General features: G+C 44.2%; 1 protein-coding gene across 1 annotated transcript; it reads left to right on the forward strand.

Moving 5' to 3' along the window:
* The first annotated feature begins 2,002 nt into the window (after positions 1-2,002).
* Positions 2,003-21,908, forward strand: LRRC66 (leucine rich repeat containing 66). The gene is made up of 5 exons (XM_084899912.1): positions 2,003-2,090; positions 2,369-2,869; positions 12,323-12,492; positions 15,256-15,445; positions 17,177-21,908. The coding sequence occupies exons 2-5, from the start codon at positions 2,374-2,376 to the stop codon at positions 18,943-18,945; spliced, it is 2,625 nt and encodes an 874-aa protein (XP_084756038.1). The 5' UTR covers positions 2,003-2,090; positions 2,369-2,373; the 3' UTR covers positions 18,946-21,908.
* Positions 21,909-22,329: the final 421 nt, after the last annotated feature.

The raw sequence follows: 22,329 nt of genomic DNA on the forward strand, positions 1-22,329 counted from the left end.
TGTACATATAATATAACGATTGCAGCTTTCGTTGTAGAAACAAATACCTTTCCAACTAGAAATTAATTCGATGTCTGGTATTGCACAAGAGCCACATAAAAATAACTCACCTCTCCATGCTGCAGGGCACCTTTGCCTCTCAATTTAGATGCCCTTCAAAACGTGGAGAATTGACCTTATGTGAAACAAAGTTTAAAAGTTGCCTGGTACATTTCATTCGACGCATGCATTCATCCGAACAGACTGCATAGCCCCACAACAGACTGCAGACTATTAAAAATGTAAAACATGAGGGAGCCATTTACATATGCAGCAAACCACGTGGAAAACATGGCCCTTAAGGAACTGACTGTCTTCCAGGGAGTTTAAAACAGACCCAAAACAAAGAAATAGGAATGCAGGATAATATTGATATTCTGTCAAACTGAATGTTACTAATGCATCCATTCATTAGTATTTACTGAAAGATTTCTGAAAAGATAAAGTAGGCTAAAGCTGGGAAAGGGGTCTTCAGGCCATACGTAGGATTTGGAGTGAGGAGAGGAAAAGGCATGGAGCTTGGATTTAGGAATGTATGAAAGCTCATTGCAGCATGAGATGTCCATATATAGTGCTGAGCACAGCCACGTCTTGTAACGGCTCCATCTGAGTGGTCCGTAGGTTAGCTAGCCCTGCAAGCCAACCTGAGGGACTAAGGAGCTCCTTGAAGCATTTTAATGAAGGAATGATATGAGGAAAGCAGTGTTACAGGGCAATACCCCTTTGAATGGGCCAAGCAGAAGGAAAATCAAGAGGCTGTGGCAGGAGAAATAGTTAAGCCATTCTAGTATTTCAGACCAGTAATGAACTAAATGGTGCCATTAGAGCAGAAAGGGACAATTTGTGCAAGCCTACATGCTGAATAATGTAGTGCTTCATGGAATTTAGTATCATTAAATAAAAAAACTTTTAAAAATATTTGTGTATATATTTAGCCATTGAGATGTGTAAATGTTTGTTTTAAAACTTTTCATTGCTTCTTAGAAATCTTTGGTGAAAAAGATCCTTGATGTTTATATCTTAACTAGGGGCCCAGTGCACAAATTCGTGTACCTTAAAAGAAACTGTGGGCCACAAGCCTGCAGTAGGCACAGGGGCAGGTCTCAGCTTATCCTCCGTGCCCTCTCCCAGGCCCTCCCACCACAGCTCCCCATCCCCTTTCTGCTGGCAGCCCCACTCCTGCTGATGCTGCTCCCATGTGCTGATGGTGCCAGCCCCGCCTGCACACACTGATGTGCCCCGATTGCCCCTCAGGGGCACTCAGAGGTGGCAGCTGCTACTCACACACGTTGCCTGTGCCAAGCAATTGGGGCTGGTGCCAGGCACTGGCAGTGGGTGAAAGCAGGGCCAGCACCAGCAGTAGGTACGAGTGCCCAGCAGGACCACAGTAGACGGGAGCAAAGAATATTTAGCAACCACCAGAGGCTCACCCCAATAACAGCAACTGGCACCCCACCTTGGTCTAGCATCTCTGCTCACCTGCTCCACCATCCCGCCACAGCCAATGCCTGCCATATTCCACACTCTTCCACCTGCTGACACCCGCCATGGTTAGCGCATGCCCCTTGGTGGTCAGGGCACATCATAGCGACTGGTTGGTTGGTTGATCAGTTGTTCTGCCATTCGGTCTATTTGCATATCAGATTTTTATATATAGATACATCTTCATGGTTCAGAGGCAGAGCACCCTTTTTTATAACCATAAATTTATGTTGAATTTTTATAACCATAAATTTATGTTGAAATTTATGTGTATAACCATTTATTTCTGTTGAATATATATCTAAAATGATTTCAAAAGGATTTGAAGTCAGTCAAATCTGTGAGTTGAACCTTCCACCCAAACAGATCCACAGTTCGGTGTAACTGGATGGCCTGCCACTCACACAGGAAGTCACGTGGCTGATTATGTAGATACTAGTGTTGTAGATACTAGACTTTGCTCTGTTCAAATGACCAGCAAGGAAGCAGAGAAGCCTTTGATCTTGGTAGGTTTCCCTCATTCCAAAGCAGACTGCAGCGTGAATGGTCCTGGAAAAGCAGGCACAGAGGTGAGGCCCAGGTGAATACGTATTTTTCTGAAAAATTGGGGGAGTTCTTTTAGTAGAATGTGACATAAATGTAGTTTTAAACTATAATTGTACCATTTTTTGGTAGCTACACTTTAATGCTGTTATTTCTAAGAAATTTCTAAGAAAGCAAACATTCACTTAAATTGGCCATCAAGGCAAGATAATTTGCCCTGATCTTAAAAAGTAAATTTTCTGCTTATTTGCTGTTAGTTTTTATGTGTTATAATGAATACATCAATTCATTTTCCTTTCTCCAGGCATTATGAAAAACCTTTGTTTCAGAGCCATTGCCATGGTTCTGGGTCTTTATTTTACCGGAACAATGACAAACCCGGCAAGGAGAAGCAGTATTTTTTTCAGTTCTGAGTGCCAGTGGAATGGATACAGTCTGACAAATTGTTCCTTTATTGGAAAGCAGGATATGCCTGTGGACATATCACAGACGGCAGCCACAGTGGGTGCAAGTTCCATTTTATTTAAGGGTTTCTTCCAACCTCCCACAAACGAAGGAAAACGGAACATCAAACACCTGGACCTCAGTAACAACCTCATGTTGGAAATAACCTTAAGCCCCCTCGCACATTTCCCTGGTTTGGAAACCTTAAACCTCAGCAACAATGCCATCCGCTCCATCTCCCTGGATCTCCCCAGGCCTGGGTGCTCCTGGGGGAAACGCCACAGAAGCAGCTTGGGAAGTGGGCTCCCATATCTAAAGCTGCTAGTTCTTCAGAGAAATAAACTCAGTGACATTCCCAAGGGTAAGTACAATCTTAGGAGGCGGACTGGACCGAGAAATCATAAGTATGTGGAGAATTCATGGTTTATGCCAATGAGAATTCCATGCTTGCTTTCAGTTTTGAGGAAATGGCTGAAAGTAAAGCAATTTGATCCGAGAAAATATAATAAAAGGAGTTTCTTCGTGGAATAGGAAGTTAAAATGTGGAAATTATACTCAATGCTTTTTAATCTTCCATCACTATAATTTATATTAATGTTATGTAGATTTGTTAAGAGACATAGGAAGTATTAAGTGCTAAATAATAATGCATGATTTTAAATTACCTGAGAAGTAACTAGTTCAGATACTTTTAATATGTAGCACAATTCGAATTTACTGCCATATTTATAATTTTTTCTTGGAATACCTTTGCATTCTACTTATCCAGTTGCCCTCTGAGTGTAGACTAGAAAAACGCTCATTTTATATATTAAAATGTAAACTGTCGTACTAAGTCAAAATCAAAATTGCTTATCCTGGTTTCTGAAGGGATACTCTACATATCCTCCTATGATAATAGATTCTAATCCATTCTGACATAATCTACCTGTTGGAGTTCGTCAGCTAATCCCTCACTGTTTTATTTAGAAAATGTATCATGTTCATTAGCCAGAGCTTCCTTTGTCCTTTTTATAGTCAGGAATGCTAGCCCGTTTCCTTTCCCTGTTTGTTTCTGGGCATTATTTGCTAAGTCCTTACTTTACATAAGACATTATACGAAAAAGGAAAGTATGAGGATGTTGTCATTTTTCTCCATCCCAAATGATGTATATTTGGTTTTTCTCATTTTTCACTTCTTTCATTTATTTATTTTTTGCTCTTTCTCCACATCTGGCCTGGTTTTTAAGCACCATTTTGACAATAATAGCCTGAAGGGGTGAAGGAATTACTATTCCAGCCATCGTATCAGCAGAAGTGTGTGAGAACGGCAGGAGTCTTCTCTCCCTGACCTTTTCCATAAAAGCAGTGTGCAGTATTTTCAGAGTAAAGTGTAAACTAATCTCATCTTATTTTACAATGTTTATTTTCTTGTACTTATTATAAAAGGAATACCTGTTATTTGTGGGACATTTGTCCTTTTTATAGTCAGGAATGCTAGCCCGTTTCCTTTCCCTGTTTGTTTCTGGGCATTATTTGCTAAGTCCTTACTTTACATAAGACATTATACGAAAAAGGAAAGTATGAGGATGTTGTCATTTTTCTCCATCCCAAATGATGTATATTTGGTTTTTCTCATTTTTCACTTCTTTCATTTATTTATTTTTTGCTCTTTCTCCACATCTGGCCTGGTTTTTAAGCACCATTTTGACAATAATAGCCTGAAGGGGTGAAGGAATTACTATTCCAGCCATCGTATCAGCAGAAGTGTGTGAGAACGGCAGGAGTCTTCTCTCCCTGACCTTTTCCATAAAAGCAGTGTGCAGTATTTTCAGAGTAAAGTGTAAACTAATCTCATCTTATTTTACAATGTTTATTTTCTTGTACTTATTATAAAAGGAATACCTGTTATTTGTGGGACATTAAGGTTTGAAGAAAAAATTTAAGGGAAAAATTGAAGTCCTTCAAGCAGTGTATAGTATTTAAGTTTATTCTTTAGGTCTATGCACCTATTTTTATTTCAAATTGGAATATACTTTCTATAATATTTCAAAACTTGTATCTTCATATCACCAAATAGTTTGAATATTTTTACATAATTAAGCAATTAGATATAATGGTATAACATATGTAATAGTGTAATGCTATAATATTTTTTAACTAGTATGGTAGATATGAATCTCAACCCACAAATTCAAGTGTACTGGAGATATAACCTTTTATTGTCTACTAGAGGCCTGGTGCACAAAATTCATGCATGGGGGGAGGGGGAGATTTCCCTCAGCTCAGCCTGCACCTTCCCCAATCTGGAACGCCTCAAGGGATGTCCAACTGCCCGTTGATGGGCAGTCGCATATCCCTCTCACAATCCAGGATGGTTGGCTCCCAACTGCTCACCTACCTGCCTGCCTTATTCCCCTAACCACTTCTGACTGCCAGCCTGGTCACTCCCTAACCACTCCCCTGCCAGCCTGATTGATGCCTAACTGCTACCCTGCTGGCCCGATTGCCCCTAACTGCCCTCCCCTGCTGGCCTGGTCACCCCAACTGCCCTCCCCTGAAGGCCTGGTTGCCCCCACTGCTCTCCCCTGTCAGCCTGGTCACCCTTAACTGCCCTCTCCTGCCAGCCTGGTCGCTCCCAACAGTCCTCCCCTATTGGTTCAGTCACCCCTAACTTCCCTACACTGCTGACCCAATCACCCCTGATTGCCCTCCCCTGGCCTGGTCGCCCCCAACTGCCCTCCCCTCTAAGCCTGGTTGCCCCCAACTGCCCTCCATTGTAGGCCTGATAGCCCACAATTGCCCTCCCTCCTGGCCATCTTGTGGTGCCCATCTTGTGTCCACATAGGGCAGCCATCTTGTGTGTTGGAGTGATGGTCAATTTGCATATTACCCTTTTATTATATAGGATAATTCAGCATAGTTTCTGATTCTGAGCCCGAATTCTACTAAGATAGGTTGTGGGTGGGGGCACAGGGTACTTGTACTTAACCTCAGTCTTTTGTGAGATTTCCTCTGCCTTTTCCCAGACTTGTACCACAGCTCTAGAATCTTATACCCTGACAAGGCATCAAAGTGTGTGTGTGTGTGTGTGTGTGTGTGTGTGTGTCCATCTGTCCCTTAACCCCATTAACCAAAGAACATTTCTTTTCAGTCTTTTCACTTTGGAAAAAATTCTTCCCCCTTTTTGTTTCTTTAAATCCTTCCGTCTAGTTCTAGAAGTTTCTTTCCTTTAAAACTTTAGGCCTGTGGAAAACAAAAGCCAGAAAGATTGTGGACTCCTTTGCTTTGTGCCTCACAATGTGCCTCCCCTGGGGCAATTAACACAGACAGACAGCTTTCTGATTGAATGGAGGAGAGAAAGGAAAAGGGGAAAACAGAGAGAGCTAAAAAAATAATGTGTCAAATATTATCCCCCCACGAGAGGAGATAGAGAAATGCCGAATGTGTCTCCTGAAGGCAGAGGAGTTTCCGGAGCTCCTCGGAGGTGAGGGCAAACACAATCCCATTTAAGGACCAAATAACCCTGTAAAATGCAGATGCAGCCCATCTCCCTTTTCGGAGTTAATCTTGGCCTTCCAAAGGAGAAAAAGAAGGGAAATGACAAATCCTGTGTCTTATATTAGAATTGTGGCAAATGAAACCATAGAGAGATGAATGAAACAGATGGGCGATAGAAGTCTAGTGTAAGCCCAGAATCTAATTGGATATAATTCAGAGTTTGTTTAACCATAGCATTTTGTGATATGAATTATTTTTCCAAAATCCACATGCATTTTCAGTTTTTATTAGATGGAGTTTGCTCTGACATCCCTTCCCATTTTATGATTCTGTGGCTATGGCTGGATGAATCTGGCTTTAAAATCCCACTTTGGAGGGAAAAGCTGATAAGAGAGGTGCTGCCTGCCATGCTATTTTTGACATTTCCTTTGTGCTTTTTCGATTCCTTTATTCTAAGCCTTTTTAAAGGTAATATCTGGATAATGTGGAATTTACTCATAGAATTGCTGTGAGGTGTAAAGATAAAAATGTCTTTCAAGAACCTAATTTAACATAGTACTTGGCAAATACTATGTTATTAAATGATGTTATTAAAATATGTGAAAAGTACATTGCAACCTTGTAAAGCAGTATGCAAATATTAGTTATTATTACTCTCTTGGCACAAAATGAGAATAACAGTCTATTCAGAAACAAATAATAAATCTGTTTTTGCCAGAATCTCAAGTTATCTTTTAGAATGCTAAATAGCCTTAGCCAGTGTTTCTCAGTGGTTAGAGCCTCAGCCCTCACACCAAAGGGTCTCAGGTTCAATTCCTAGTCATGGGCCATCCCCTGCCTCCCATCAGGGAATATGCAGGAGGTAACCAATCAATGCGTCTCTCTCACATGGACGTTTCTCTCTCTGTCTCTTTCTCCTATATCTCTCTCTACCCCTCTCTCCCTCCCTTCTCTAAAAACCAATGGAAAAATATCCTCGGTGAGGATTAACAACAACAACAACAAAAAAGTTTAGTAACTATTGCAGTAGATGGGACTCCTAGTCCACTGTAATTCATAAGCCAAGAATCATTGGTGTCTAACAATATATAATATATAGGTGTTTGGTCTTATCTGAAATAATAACTTAGAGATACGTATCTTGGAAAGCAGCGATCAACAACTGGCCTTCCAGCACACATTGTATCTCTATAACTCATGTCCCGGGGGTCTTAAAGCACTGAGTTTATAAAGTCAACGAAGAGTTGCTTTCACCCAGGATACCCCACTTCTGTGAGGGTGAACTCTCACAGTGACTCACCCACTGTCAGCCCCGCCTGTCTTCAGAGGCAGCTGTGATGTCAGCAAAAAGCTTCATGTTGGGCCGAAACCGGTTTGGCTCAGTGGTAGAGCGTTGGTCTGCAGACTGAAAGGTCCCAGGTTCGATTCCGGTCAGGGACATGTATGTTGGTTGCGGGCACATCCCCAGCAGGGGGTGTGCAAGAGGCAGCTGGTCGATGTTTCTCTCTCATCGACGTTTCTAGCTCTCTATCTCTCTCCCTTCCTCTCTGTAAAAAATCAATAAAATATATAAAAATAAAAATAAAAAGCTTCATGTTGGGACGATACCCAGAGGAGGTGCCAGGCAGTGTATTTACAAGACAGAAGCCAGCCATGAATTCAGCCTTCATGGCCATTCTACCTTTCTCCCACATTCTTGGAGTACAGTGTTAATCATGGAAAATCAGTTTTAAAATTTTAAAGCAAGGGGACAGGTCTCCAGTGACACTATCCCACCTTCATCAAGCAGTGTTTCCGGAATGCCCATAGAGCGCCGAGAAATCTCCCAGAACCAACGTGTTCCTGGGATTCCAGTTAGGTTGACAGTCCAGATGTGATGGCCTCACATCATTTAACAACTAAGTTTCAGAACCCAAGAGATAAATGTTTTAGAAATTAGATGAAATAATACCTGACTTTGAAACTGGAAGAATTTAAAAAAAAAAAAAAAAAAGTACAACCACAAAATCATGTATTGTAAAAACGAAAGTATATTGTATTCTTTTCACTTGTAGGAAATTAAGCATTTCACCTTGATTGCTATGATTATGGGAATACCAATAGCCAATGGTTTCAAAAAGTTCAGGTTGGCTTTAGCTGATTTGGCTCAGTGGCTAGAGCGCCGGCCTACAGACTGAAGGGTCCCGGGTTCAATTCTGGCCAAGGGCACATGCCCGAGTTGCAGGCTCAGTCCCCAGTAGGGGGCATGTAGGAGGCAGCCAATCAATGATTCTCTGTTATCATTGACATTTCTATCTTTCTCTCCCTCTCCCTCCCTCTCTGAATCAATATATATATATATATATATATATATATATATATATATATATATATATATATATATATTAAGTTCAGGTTGCAAAGTAGTAACAAATTTATGTCATTAAGCTAAGAGGGCAAGGTCTTTGGCTCACCTCTATAAATTTGACTACATTAATGGCTGGCTTTATCAATAACTCTTATCTAGAACCATTCCAGACTCTATTCTAATTCTTAGTACTCTTTGAACCTGAAGCCATGACCCCTGAACATTATTGTTCTGTGTTATTAGGTATCATTCTTGGGAGAACATTCAGGAAGTTCATATCCAAAGGGATATTTTTAAGGTGGTGTAATGTCTGGACCTACCTTCTGTGGCCTTTTTTCCAATAAACACTGAGATAATTTCTTAGAAGTAATAAAACTGCCTCTGGCCTCTTAAATGCAAAGGTTAATCAAATTCCTGCCTTCCCCAGCTTATCAGATCATCAGAAAGCAGTTCAAAAAAAAAGTGCCTCCCTCTTTTCTTCCCAGCATTTGACTCTCCTCTCTTGAAATATAGAATCTACCCCTCTGACGTCCAAGCTCAGCTAATGCACTTCCTAATCTCTTTTAGTCACTTGAACACACACCCCCTCAACATCGATTCACCATGTCAAATTTTTAAAAGAACATATTTTCCCCCCTTGAGAGTGTCAGCCAAGTATCAGGGAAGAGTTCTCAAATTCCCCAAGTCCATTTTGAGAGACTTTAAATGAAAAAGGTCATTATCTTTGGGTCAGCAGGCTAATCAGGGCATGTTATTTTCATAACTGTCCTTTGGCAAAATCCAAGGGAGCAATCCCAATCACATTTCAAATCTTGGCTCACATCATGTCTGCTAACATCTCACTGCCCAAAGCAAGTCACATGACCAACCGCACCTCAATGGGGTGAAGAAGTAAAGAGAATGCTTGCGGAACAATGATCTAAACTGTTACATCTGGCTTCCACTGAGCTCAGAATACTTGGCCATAGTGATCAAAGCTAGATTCAATTTTACCTGCAAGAAACAATTTTTAAGGGAGGAAACTGAGGCATGGAGACCTTAAGTGGTCTTTCTGACTCACATCAAAAGTTATAAACAGAGCTGGATAAACCGAACATCTTAAGTGCCCTATTCGCTATATGATACAAGTAGAATCACTAAACAATCCCAGTACATTTGGTATTTTATGTATACCGTGGCCCATACCATTCTCTTTCATAGACAGCTCAGCCCTACTCCCCGCCTTCTTTTTCCTTTTCTAAACTCAAATTATCTTTCAAAACCTTGACCGTGTGTGTGTGTGTGTGTGTGTGTGTGTTTGTGTGTATCTGGTGTGTGTGTGTGTGTGTGTGTGTTTGTGTATGTATGACTAAATGGTAATGAATGGTTGAAAGATCTGAATTTCAATCCCAGCTCCACCCACCATGACTTGGAGCAAGTTCTTAACTTGCTGCACCTAAGTTTTGCAATTTGTAAAATGGTAATAACCCCCAGGGCTTTGTGAGGATTAAAATGGGTTGTTTGTGAAATTCTCAGAGCACAGAAAGAGTACACAATTAAACAGAGGCTTAAAAAATAAGTTTTTTCCTTCCACTCAAAGCTAGGCATGATCTTCCTTCCACTGATCTCCGGGTGTACATATTCAATTCAATCAAGCTCTGAGAAATTGCAGGAACCATAAGTTCTCACCCCTGCATAGGGCAGGCAGGCATCACAAAAATGTCAAGAAAACTATAGCTCCTTTCAGATTGGTGTCTTCTGTTTCACCTTTCCCCCTCACAAACCCATACGTTTGCATGTTAAAATGTGTAGGAATATTCTTTGCTCCACAAAGAAACATTTTCTCCGGGGGCAGGAGGGGAAATGTTGAAGTGCCTAGGACAGCAGAGCAGCTCACAGACGCTGGGGCACTTAGTCAGGAATAGCAAATTTACCCACCAATATCGAAGTCTTTCCCACCAGCATATGCCAGCTGAACATCAGCTCTAGTTCTCTCCCATTTTAAAAAACATGCAGGTTTCTTGGCCTATCCTTTGTTTTCCTACTTTTGATAGAGACATGAGTAGAAAAAAATCACATTTGTCGGTAAGTGCATGCCCATCTAAGACAGGCGCCCTCATTTAGCTCCAGCCAAACTTGAAACTTCCAATAATTCAAGAGAAGCTAGATACACAACATTTTTGTATTGAATCTTTATTGTCAGCTAATTAATTTTTAAATCTATGTGCAGGCCAAACACTGTGACCTCTAACTTATTGAATGCATGTTATATTCCAGGCATTGGAGGAGTTCACAAAGACATGCACTCTGACCTGAATCATCTTATGGATAATTGGATGGAGGGGTATAAGTGCTTTGTATAACTAGTAACTTTTTCTAGGTTTTATCATTCAACCAGACACAAGGATTCTATGCTATATTTGTCCTCAGCACCAAAGACAGTAGTCAAAGAATAAATCATTCTGGAGTTGAACCAACTTGATCTTATGTGGTAGTTGGTTAAAGACACAGACTACACATGAGAGCAGAGCAGAAGGAAATGTAAAAATGCAGGGCTCCCTTGTGGGACTCAGATGGTAAATCAAATCTGGGAGACGCTGTGACTGACACCTCCTTCTCCAGCTTTCTTTTCAATGCCAAATTCGCCTCCTGGTGATTCTGGCATCAGGTGAAATACAAAGGCAATTAGATTATTTTGCCAGAACACAAAATCTAGCTAGAATTTACTTCCTTTAAAACATACAAGAATGCCTAGATAATAGTTGTAATATCAACAATAATTAAATAAAAGAAAGGATATAACTAGCTACAAAACAGTCATTAACGTTTGAAAACTCTGAGTTCACCCATATAAATAATTCATCAAAACAACTATTCAGTTTTACCCATAGTTCAATCAAATAAATATTTACTTATTCTTCAAAGTTAGATTTTTTAATTGATGCTTTTATCATAAAACTAGAGGCCCATGCACCAGTGATGTCCCTCAGCCAGGCCTGCGGGATGGGGCCGAAACCAGCTCTCTGACATCCACCGAGGGGTCCTGGATTTTGAGAGGCACAGGCCAGGCCAAGGAACCCAAGTGGGGCCTGGGGGAGGGGGAGAACACAGGTTGACCACCCAGGGAGGGACCTCTGAAGAGCTTTAGGGTGTGTCCAGCCCATCTCACTCAATACCAATTGGCCAGACCCCAGCAGCAAGCTAACCTACCAGTTGGAGTGTCTGCCCTCTGGTGGTCAGTGCACATCATAGCAAGCAGTTGAGCAGCCTTAAGTATGTCATTAGCATATTATGCTTTGGTTGGTTAGACAGATGTCTGAATACTTAGCATATTAGGCTTTTATTATACAGGATTAGCTCATAGAAAGAAAGAATTCAAAGATGTCTAAAATAAAGTTTCCTTCCTTCTCTAACCCCACCTCTCCTCCTAAGTGTAAGTACTACTAATAGCTTAGGTCACCTCTTCCAAACCTTTTTTTCCTACCCACTCAAAATATATGTATATGGGTACAAATGGCTCTTTTTTTTTTTCAAGAACACTGGAATTATACTTAATATTGTTCAGCAACTTAACATCTTCCTTCTCATGCAGTCTTGTTGCTCTACTCCATTCTCTTTTAAGACTGTTTTATAGTACTTTCTAGTATTGACATACCATGCTCTGTTTAACCACCTCTCTATTGGAAACCACTTGAGTTGTTTCTAATCTTTCGCCCTTACAAACAATGCTTCAGTCAATATCACCAGCTTATATTTTCATTTGATTTTTTTCTACATTTCCATTGATATTTTTAGAACTAGAGGAAGGGAAAGAGAGAAAGAGAAACGTCAATGTGACATCGGCTGCCTCCTGCATGCCCCGTACTGGGACCAAGCCCAAAACCCAGACGGTGCATGTGTCCCGACCAGGAATTGAACCAGCAACCTTTCTGTGCACAGGATGATATCCAACCAACTGAGCCACAACTAGCCAGGGCAATATTTTAATTTGCTTTTTAATTTTAATAGGATTGTGGAAACTGAAGTCATTACAGAGTTTGGATCTATCGTTCAATGGAATATTGAAAATTGGTGTGTTTGATTTTCATCACTGCCTGCAATTGGAGAACCTCTATTTAAGGAGCAACAAGATATTCAGAATTCATCCGGAAGCCTTCAAGGACCTCAAAAAGTTACAGGTTATAAGATAATTTTTATAATATTTCAAATACATAGACATGTGGGCAATTACATTAGAAGAATATTTTAGGAGTTTCTTCGTGTCCAGTAGTACTGACTATTAATCAAAAAAATGTAAGTCTATTTTAAGGTTCCTCTAAAATTGCTGAAGTCTCTCTCTTGCCTTAAAAATCAGTGGTCTGAGTAATAAATTTTGCTCAAACATAATACTCAGCAGCAACAAGTGGCACATTATTTTTCTAAATGAAATTAAACCCAACTCCAAGTCTCTACTTGCTGCTGGCTTCAATCAAGGTGTTGGCCAAGACTGGATTCTCACCTGAAGGCCTAGGTGAAGGTCACGGGGACGGGAAGGGGAAACCTTCATTCAGTTCCTTGTGGGCGTTGACCGAGGGCTCAGTTCCTTGCTGGCTGTCAGCCTGAGCCTGCCCTCCATTCTGTGCCATGCCAGCCTCTCCAAGGGCAGCTCATGGCATGGCAGCTTGCACCACAGCCCAAAGGAGAGAGCCTGCTAGTAAGAAGAATATGAGATCAACAAAGGGATGCCCATTGCTTCTTCCATACTCTGATTGATGGTTAGAACCAAGTCATGGGCCCCACCTACACTCAAGGGGAAGAGATTTCTCAAGGGCATGAATACTAGGAGGCAGAACTATTGGGGACTCTTTCTGAATCTGCTGAATTATAAAGGCAGATGAGAAAGCCCACATAACTTGACAGTGCTCCCCAATTCACCACAAATATGTAGTCAGGTTGCCTGGGGACCTCAGTTAGTATTGTCTGCTAATTATATGTATATTTGTGTGTGTGATTGCCCTGTGTCTGTTTTATTTCCTATGCACTTTTATTGTGCTTTATAAGTCTTCTGCAGCTCACAGGTTATAGATGCTGCAGGCAAACTAAAAAAACAATCCCAAGAATGATTTAAATCATCTGTAATTCTTGATTCACCTGAACTGCCCAGAATTATACAATCTCTCCTTCTCTAATATTCCTTCTACATGCTTGGTAATAACTTAAAAACTGGTTTGGAGCAGGATGAACATATTTCGTACCAGAAAGATGCATATTAAAGTAGATGGTATGTGGGTTGTTGTGTTGGGGGTTTTTTGTGTGTTTTTTTCTTCAGGAGATGCATTTAACATTTACACAGTGCAATATGTCTTCCCATGTTGGAATCTTCTCAGAAGCCAGATAGAGTTTTCATATCATGAATTCATCAGCATGTTTAGATAGAATACGTTTTCATTAGCATTTCAAAGTAGCATCCTTTTTCTTACTCTTACTCCATTCTTCTTAGATTCAGTGATTTGTGTAGCAACATATGCTTCTCCCAGGCTTTCAGTAATGTACACTCCTGCCACTGAAGGTAGCTGGCTGTTTTGTTAGCCACATTGAACTATTCTGTTTTAATATTTCCTCAGGAATTATTTCTCTTGCATCATCTTATTAGTTTTCTGGCCTCTCTCCAGTTTTGCTTTCAGGTCAGTGATTTGTCATAACAGTTGCTAGACTAGAAAAAAAAAAAAAAAAGCTAGACGTGCACTAAAAAGAAAATAACTACCTGAGAAACAGTAGAATATTTCACTCAGTTATTGAGGAGGGTTACAAAAGAAAATTATTGATCCTTGGCAAGACCAGGCCAAAGAAAAGTTTTGTTTTGTTTTTCCTTCCCAATCCCAGTCTCCTACTTCCTGTTTTTTGGCAACCTTCCTTGGGGAGTCAAGACTGCTTGATTACTCAACATGGGAAAGGTCAGCCTCATTGCTCATGCCCAGGAGAACTCTGATTAAGCATGTAGTGGTCTTAGTGATGGTGCCGCTGGATTGGCTGTTTGAATCAGCTCTTAAGGATTTATTTAATCCAGGATACCAACGCTGCTTTTCCAGTGATGTTTATAAGACATTTGACCTAGATAGCATCCAGCCTCTCTAGTTTTCAGCCATAGCCCTCTTCTTATTCTTCAGCAAGACTCACTGTTTTTCCTTCTTCTGATAACCACCTGCCCCTCCCCAGGCCCCGAGATCCCACTCCGGTGCCTCATGCTGCAGGCCTCCTCCATCCGGGCCTTCACTCCAGTTTGATGGGAGCTCAGGCCCCAGGGGGGTGTATTGTGGAATAGAAGGCACACAGGGAAGCCAGATCAGATTTCAACTCTGCCATTTCATTCATTCATTCTTTTCTGAGTTTCTGGTGTCACTGAGTCCTTTTTGTTCCCTGGTTTCCCCTTCATTTCTGATTAGACTAGAAAAATTGTGGTCATCTTGTGCATACTAAGTAGTGTGGATGCAGTGACATGCACTACTACCCTTGAAGCAAAAGATCTCTCTTCACTACTTCTGGTCAGCTGCAGATCTGTGTTGTATGGCCTCATCATTCAGTATCTTCTGCCACTTTCAAGAGAACACTGTGCTTCTAGACATTTTAGATCTGGTAACTAATTCTAGACCTTGATAACAATGGGGAGTCCAGGTTTTATCGAATAGTACAAATCACAGCTCATAGGAAAGACGGGGAAATGATTGATCATCTAATGTAGGCACCATATTTAAGGCTTTTGCATGCATTTCATCCTAACAACAACCTTGGCTCACAGAACTGTTGTTGACAGAGCAGAGATTTAATCCCAGGTTCCTCTGACTCTCAAATCAGTGTTAACTTCTTATGGCCTCCATATAGACACAAACAATGTCTGGAACGCGTTTATTGTCTCTAAATGTCTTTGTTCACAGACTGCCCCCCATTTGCTTCTCCTCGAGCAGGTTGTGGACCTCAGCAGCAATGCCCTGACCACCATCCTGCCCATGATGACCATCGCTCTGGAACTCCCCCACCTGGAGGCTGACTTGGCCCATAACCAATGGCGGTGTGATGACAGTGTGACCGTCTTCCAAAATGTCATTTCTGAATCCTGGAGGAGAAAGTGGGATGTAATTTGCAACAAGTCTATAAGTATGTCAGTAGTCCCTCTTCTCTCCGAAAGGGTTCCAGTTGAACAGAAAAGGAAAGGAAAGGAAAGGAAAGGAAAGGAAAGGAAAGGAAAGGAAAGGAAAGGAAAGGAAAGGAAAGGAAAGGAAAGGAAAGGAAAGAAAATAATATATATATAACAAGTGAACAAAAAAACAGGACCAATTTAGTCCTGTTTGAAACAATGACGCCAAGAGTGGTGACCCGTGGCCTTGGGCAGCCTTGGGCTGTGTCTTAGAGCAGTCATTGGTTTCTAACTGTTTTCCTCAGTCATGAATGACTTTCTTTACATGGGACAAAGAAACCTAGTTTCACCATCTCAGAAAATGCTGGATTTGGTCAAAAGCAGAAATTTCATAAAGAGAGAATTTTTCCCTGAAGACCCCACAAGTGTCATATATTTTTTAAGTCCCAATTCTTAACAAATAATCAAAGAAAGTACATTTTAAACTTGAAACCTGATTATTTTAAATGTTTGCCACCATTCTAAAACTATAATCCTACACAGACACCAAACACACATATTTCAAAAGCAGATATTTTTTTTATTTGATCCCTGCCACTCTCCCAGCATGCTAGAACATGTGATTGGAGTTGAACATTCTGGAAAGTGTTTTCCACTATTGTGATGGCTTAAACTTCTAACTGGGGAGTAGGGAAGAAAGTCAGATTTTTAATTTTTTTTTAGTGGTCCTGGATTCTGTTCTGTTCAGGACTGACATTAAAATAGGAACATGGGCCGAAACCGATTTGGCTCAGTGGATAGAGTGTTGGCCTGCCCATTCCAGTCAAGGGCATGTACCTTTGTTGCGGGCACATCCCCAGTAGGAGGGTGTGCAAGAGGCAGCTGATCGATGTTTCTCTCTCATCGATGTTTCTAGCTCTCTATCTCTCTCCCTTCCTCTCTGTAAAAACTCAATACAATATATATTTTTTAAATAAAATAGGAACATGGCCCTGGTTCCCAGGACTAGAAGAAAACCATGAAGGTCAGAGGGAGGCCAGTGTTGTCAGCCACACGTGTCCCGTCTCCTCTCAAAGCCGCCCTGGCATCTGAGTGTGGAGGGCAGGATGCCAGGAGCCACTGGAGAGCCCTGGGAGCTTCTGTGCTCGCCAGCATGGGGCGCGCCGAGGAAAGGCTGCTGAGAGCATGGGTGGGGCGGATGGAATGTCCTCAAGGATGTGCAGTAGGTAAGGGTATGGAAGAAGGCGAAGTCATGAGGTTACCCCTCCAGCCTGGCTTCTTTCCCTCCCACAGGGAGCCCTCGGGCAAGAAGCCTAAGAAACACGCCACTCCTGGCTGGTGAGCAGCCTCCTGAGCCCGCAGCCGCGTGTGCATGCACACAGAGCCTACTACTGGCCTTAGGCAACCCTCAGCCAGTCAGGAGAGCTGCTGATCGTCATGCAATCTGCACTTTATTTTTTTAAATATATATTTTATTGATTTTTTTTTTTTTTTTTTTTTTTTTTTACAGAGAGGAAGAGAGAGGGATAGAGAGTTAGAAACATCGATGAGAGAGAATCATTGATCAGCTGCCTCTGGGGATGTGCCCGCAACCAAGGTACATGCCCCTGACCAGAACCAAACTCGGGACCCTTCAGTCCGCAGGCCAACATTCTATCCATTGAGCCAAACCGGTTTTGGCGCAATCTGCACTTTAAATATAAACCCACGGACTCTAATGTCAGTGTGTTTTACCCCCCCCCCCCTTTCAGGGCCTGAGGAGGCACACTGGTGGACACCCAGAAGCAGGATTCCCAGGGAGGCCCAACTTCCTCACACGAATCTGAGTCACACGAGAAGCCTCATCGGGAGCAAAGCTGAGAGGCCCCAGGAAGGCATGCATGTGGGTTCAGCCACGCCGGGGCAGCAGGACCACGCCGGCTCCGAGGCCCCTGAGCAGCACCGACGGCCGCCCAGGCGGGTGAGGAGCACCCAGGATAGGCAAGCTGCGGGCGGGACCGAAGCCGCGTCCCAGCACCTCGCCCTGGCCGTCTGCTTGGCCGTATTCATCACCTTCTTCGTGGCCTTCTGCCTGGGGGCGTGGACGAGGCCTTACATCGACAGGCTGCGGCAACAGCGGTGCAGAAAGAAAAGCCCTGGGTCTGACCTCGGGTATTCCAACGAGGGCTACTGCGATGAGACGGACTCTGCCGGGGACGGCCAGCACCCCAGAGTGGATTTGCAACAAGCTCCCCGTGGCCTGAGCCTCTGGGAGCCCCGACACCCTTTCTCAGGGACGCGGGCCAGCCCGCAGGCTGCTGTCACTGCCGGCAGGACTCGGGGCCCGAGCAGAGAGGAGCCTGGCGGCCGGCAGGGCAGGGGGCAGTGCGGGGCCGAGCCTGGGGCAGGAAGGAGGACGGACAACGTGCTCCCCAATGGCCGTGCGGCCTGCTCTGTTCCCCGCGGCCGGCCGGGTGCTGACGGTCATCCCCTCGCAGAACGGGACCGCGCCTGCAGGAGTGGGGTCCGTGGAGAAGTGGATTCTGAGACGGAGGCCCAGGAAGATGTGCCCAGTGGGCACTCGATGGGCATCCCTGGGATTGCCGGCAGCTTACCAACTGGCTCCGGCTCCATCCATCAGGACTCGAATGCATCAGGCCATCCACTGTCAAGAGAGATAACAGCCGCTCTCTCTAAAATGCAAATGTGCACAGAAGCGCCGGGGACGGGAGGGCGGGAGGACACACAGGATGAGCTGGACACCGATTCCGATGAAGGCTCGTTGTTCACTCTAAGCTCAGGGGGTTCGGAGGGTGCGAGGAACGGGAGTGACGGAGAGGCGGATGGGGAGGAGAGTTCTGGCACCAGTGAGCCTCCGAAGGACGGGGACCCAGAGGGGAGGAAGGACAACGTTGCATCCTCCGAGAGTCTTGGGGACACCGCCTCCCAGAAGGCTCAGGGGAAATGTGAGAACCAGGAGGAGGATCGCTTCGGACAACCTCTCGTTTCCCGTTCAGACTCCGGTGTGGACAAGAGTCATCGGGAAAGTGCCTCTGACACCCACAAATGCGAGAACCCGGAGACCTGGCCCGGGTCACCGGGTGAGAGTGCTGCCCGTGACACGACCCCGGGCACGTCCACATCTGACTGCATCCCGGCTCCTCAGTCTGAGGCAGCAGGGTGGCATCGCTCGCTCAGAGACCTCGAGATTTTCAACGTGGAAACACCCCCGTGTTCTGCTGAAGCTCCCTCGGACCCTGGTAAGACGGCCCGTGGTGAGAGGGATGCAGACGTTTGTGCATATGAACCTTGTACTCCGGGATCAGACACGGATGAAAACAATAGTCCCCCACAATACGATTCTGAAGGGGGCAGCACGCATGCCAGCCCGATGGGCACAGGCACCCGCAGGGGCCATGACTCCAGGGAGGCGATGAGCCCAACACAACGGTTACAGTTCCCTGGTGGCGAACCAGCTCTTCAGGGTGCCAGAGGCGGAGGGGAACACGCTGAAGAGGGTTCCCGGGGCCGGGAGCCGTGATCACAAGCGCTTCCAAATAAAACCGGTTTGTGAAGGACACAGGAGCCCTTCAAGGGCGAGGACTGGAGCACAGGATCAGAGGAGAATCCATTGCAACGAGGACAAGATGATTCTGACTTCCGTACTCCGATGCAGACCCACAGCAGCCGGATGGGAGAGGGCCGTCCAGGTGAGGCCCGGCTCTCCGATGACAAAGACGGATGTTCACCTTGAAAGTCGAAGGCTATGCCCGTAGCCTTCTTAGGACAGACTGGAGCACTCAGGTGGGACGGCTGACCGGATTTTACCGAATTCTGCACAAAGAACAGCACAGCTTTCAGGAGGGATTCAGAGAATTTCCAAACATTTTTAATAAGTTGTGTTAAAAGTTGGGCCATTTAGCCATGGCGGGTATGGCTCGGTTGGCTGGTGGCTGTCTTGTGCAGAGGAAGGTCGCCTGGACTCCAGACTGGGTTAGCTCTCCCCATTATAAACCCTCTCAGGACACAAGCTCTCTCCTTCACAGAGGAGAGCTTTCACGGGTAAAACTAAATAACCATGTGTGTGAAGTTTTGTTAAATTCTGTCCCCTTTTTATACGCTAAGCACCATGAGGACAAAATAAAAAGTGCCTTGTCACCCCAGAGCCCTCACCACATAGCTCGTCGTTTTTGTCGGTGGGCTGTCTTCCCCAGAGCCCTTGTCTGTCAGGTCCCATGTGTGCATGCCCTCAACCGAGCGGGCCTCCTACCCGGGGCGGTGACCGGGTGGCCTCTGACCAGGCTCTTCATTGAGCTTTATTGACTCCAGATCAACTTCTACATCAGTTTCACAGCTTGTGGAAAAGGTCTGAGAGCAGAGAGAGTGAGGTCCCCGCAGAGACCGCTGCTGTAAAGTGGGCCTTTGCCAGAAAAGGGAGAGCGGACACAGAAAGGAAAGGACCAACCAGAGAGACAGTGCAAGGTTAGGACCCACCATGCTGATTGGCGAACCCAGTGCCAGTCACAGAGGGAGTGCTTGTCAAGTACACGAAGGAAGGAACGAAGGGAGGGAGAGGGAGAGAAGGGAGAGAACTGTTACCGTGAGGTGCACTGGGGTATTTATATCCAGCTAGTCCTCCCTCCACCAGCACCTCTTTCCCAGCCATCGATTTGCTAAAGGGACAGGGTACTTGTCCTGCAGAGTAGCCTGCATCCTGGGCCTGGCAGCTTGCTTCCTCCCGGTGTCATCTGTATTCCATCTAGTATTTGGAAGCTGTGCTGTTCTGTGTCCAGGAACCGTGTCTCCCTAATACGTGCCTGGGGATATCCATCCTCCTTCAGGCCCAGGCTCAGAAGCTGCCACCACCTCCTCTCTCTATGCTCTCTCTTCACCTTGGACTTCTATTTGGCCTTTACCTCATTCTGGTTTGAACCACATCGTTGTCTGTGTCTTGGCAGAGGTCCCGGATAGTTTCCTTTGGGAGCCTGCTCTTCGCCTTAAACACCAAGACTTCACGCTTGCTTTCTTTAGGCATCGGATGTCCTCAAACGTCTTGAGACAAAGAGCTGGCTGGTGAAACCTGGTTATTAGCTAGAAGCTTAAATTTAGGCCCCCAAATTATGTATGAAATGTACACCTGGGGCTGACTTTTTGCCATAGCTTTTGAATAGGATGGTGAAGGAGGAGGGGTGGGGGCTGGCCATTGTACCAGGGCAGCCCTGGCCCTTGAAGCTGGTTTATATATTATTGATTTTTTACAGAGAGGAAGGGAGAGGGATAGAGAGTTAGAAACATCGATGAGAGAGAAACATTGATCAGCTGCCTCCTGCACACCCCCTACTGGGGACGTGCCCGCAACCTAGGTACATGCCCTTGACTGGCATCAAACCTGGGGCCCTTCAGTTCGCAGGCCAACACTCTATCCACTGAGCCAAACCAGTTTTGGCAAAGCTGGCCTTTCTTGATATGGGTCAGGACTACACCACTGACCCTGTGCCGGAAGCCAGTTCCAGCATATCATAATTGCAAGAGTTTCATAGAAAGGTTGATGGAAATTGGAGACTCAATAAGGGCTGAGTCACATATGTTATCGCCTGCTGGAATGGCTAAAGGCATTTCCCCAAACCTGAAAAGGATGCATTAAATTGATTGTTTGCTGCTAGACAGCTCAGGGCATCTTAATCTACCTGTTATTGCCTCCTATTGGCCAAACACCTGAACAGCCGTAGGCTATTCCCCAATCAGACAATGGATTCTGTAGAAACCCTACCCTTTGAAGTGTATATATCTCCACCTTGCTTTAGGACAATTTGTGTTAATAAAAAACAAGGGGTCCTGAGACAAGGAGAACTTGGTTTCTTTAGCCAGGCTCCTCTGCTTCCCCCAATATGCCTTTCAAAATTATCGTTTGTCTCTGAACTCTTATTTAATCTATGCACAGCCCTTTCTCCAGATTGCTGAACCCTTCTAGATGCCAGATCAAGACCACTGGCATTAAATGTCACCCAGCATGTGGCAACCCTATATACAAGGAGGGCCTTTTGACTTTCTCCACAGGGGAGCCAGGCAAGGGGGCGAGCACTGGGTACCATAGGAGACTTCTGGCTGTCAGAACAACTCTCCCCTCTCCCATTGGACACACCATGTGTGCCACCCAGAGGAGCTGGAGAGGCATCAGAGCTCACGTTGCTCATACCTCGGGGAGGAGCATAAAGATCTGCACTTCACAGAAAAAAATAACAAAACAAAAAAAACCCTGCTTCTCATTTTATCCTCAGAACCAGAAAGGCTGTCCTTAGACTAATGCAATCTGTAAACTCATTGAGAGCCAGAATCATGTTTTGACATACCTCCCACCCCTGTATTCATGTTCCAAATATTGAACAGAACTTACTTACTCCACATTTCAAATAATCCAGATGTGGAGAATTATTTTATCAAAATAAAATAAACAGAGTTGACTCCTCAGCTTTAATTTAAAAAGTAGCTGCAAGTAGCTAACAAACCAGGAGAACTGGCAGAGCCAATTCTGCATGGGAGCTTTGTAATCATTCTGTATAGGTGTAGCTGCAAGGAGGGGCCCACTCCTGCAAGTGTTACCTAGAATCTGCTGTAGAAATTATTATAAAATGTTTTTTAATCCTCGCCTGAGGATATGTATTTACAGATTTTAGAGAGAGAGAGGGAGGGAGAGAAACATCAATTGGCTGCCTCCTGTAGGCACCCTAACCAGGGATTGAACCTGCAGTCTTTGGTAGATGGGACAATGCTCCAATCAACTGAGCCACCCAAATTAAATGTAAAGTTCTAAAATGAACAAAACTGAAAATCTTCCCTCAGCGGCATTTGTGCAAAAATCAAGTCTTTCTCAATACCTAATGTCCTTAATAACTGGTATAAATATTGCAGTCATTTCTCATATCTC

The sequence above is a fragment of the Pipistrellus hanaki genome (assembly GCF_964339955.1).
Source record: "Pipistrellus hanaki genome assembly, chromosome: 1".
In the NCBI taxonomy this organism is placed as follows: domain Eukaryota; kingdom Metazoa; phylum Chordata; class Mammalia; order Chiroptera; family Vespertilionidae; genus Pipistrellus; species Pipistrellus hanaki.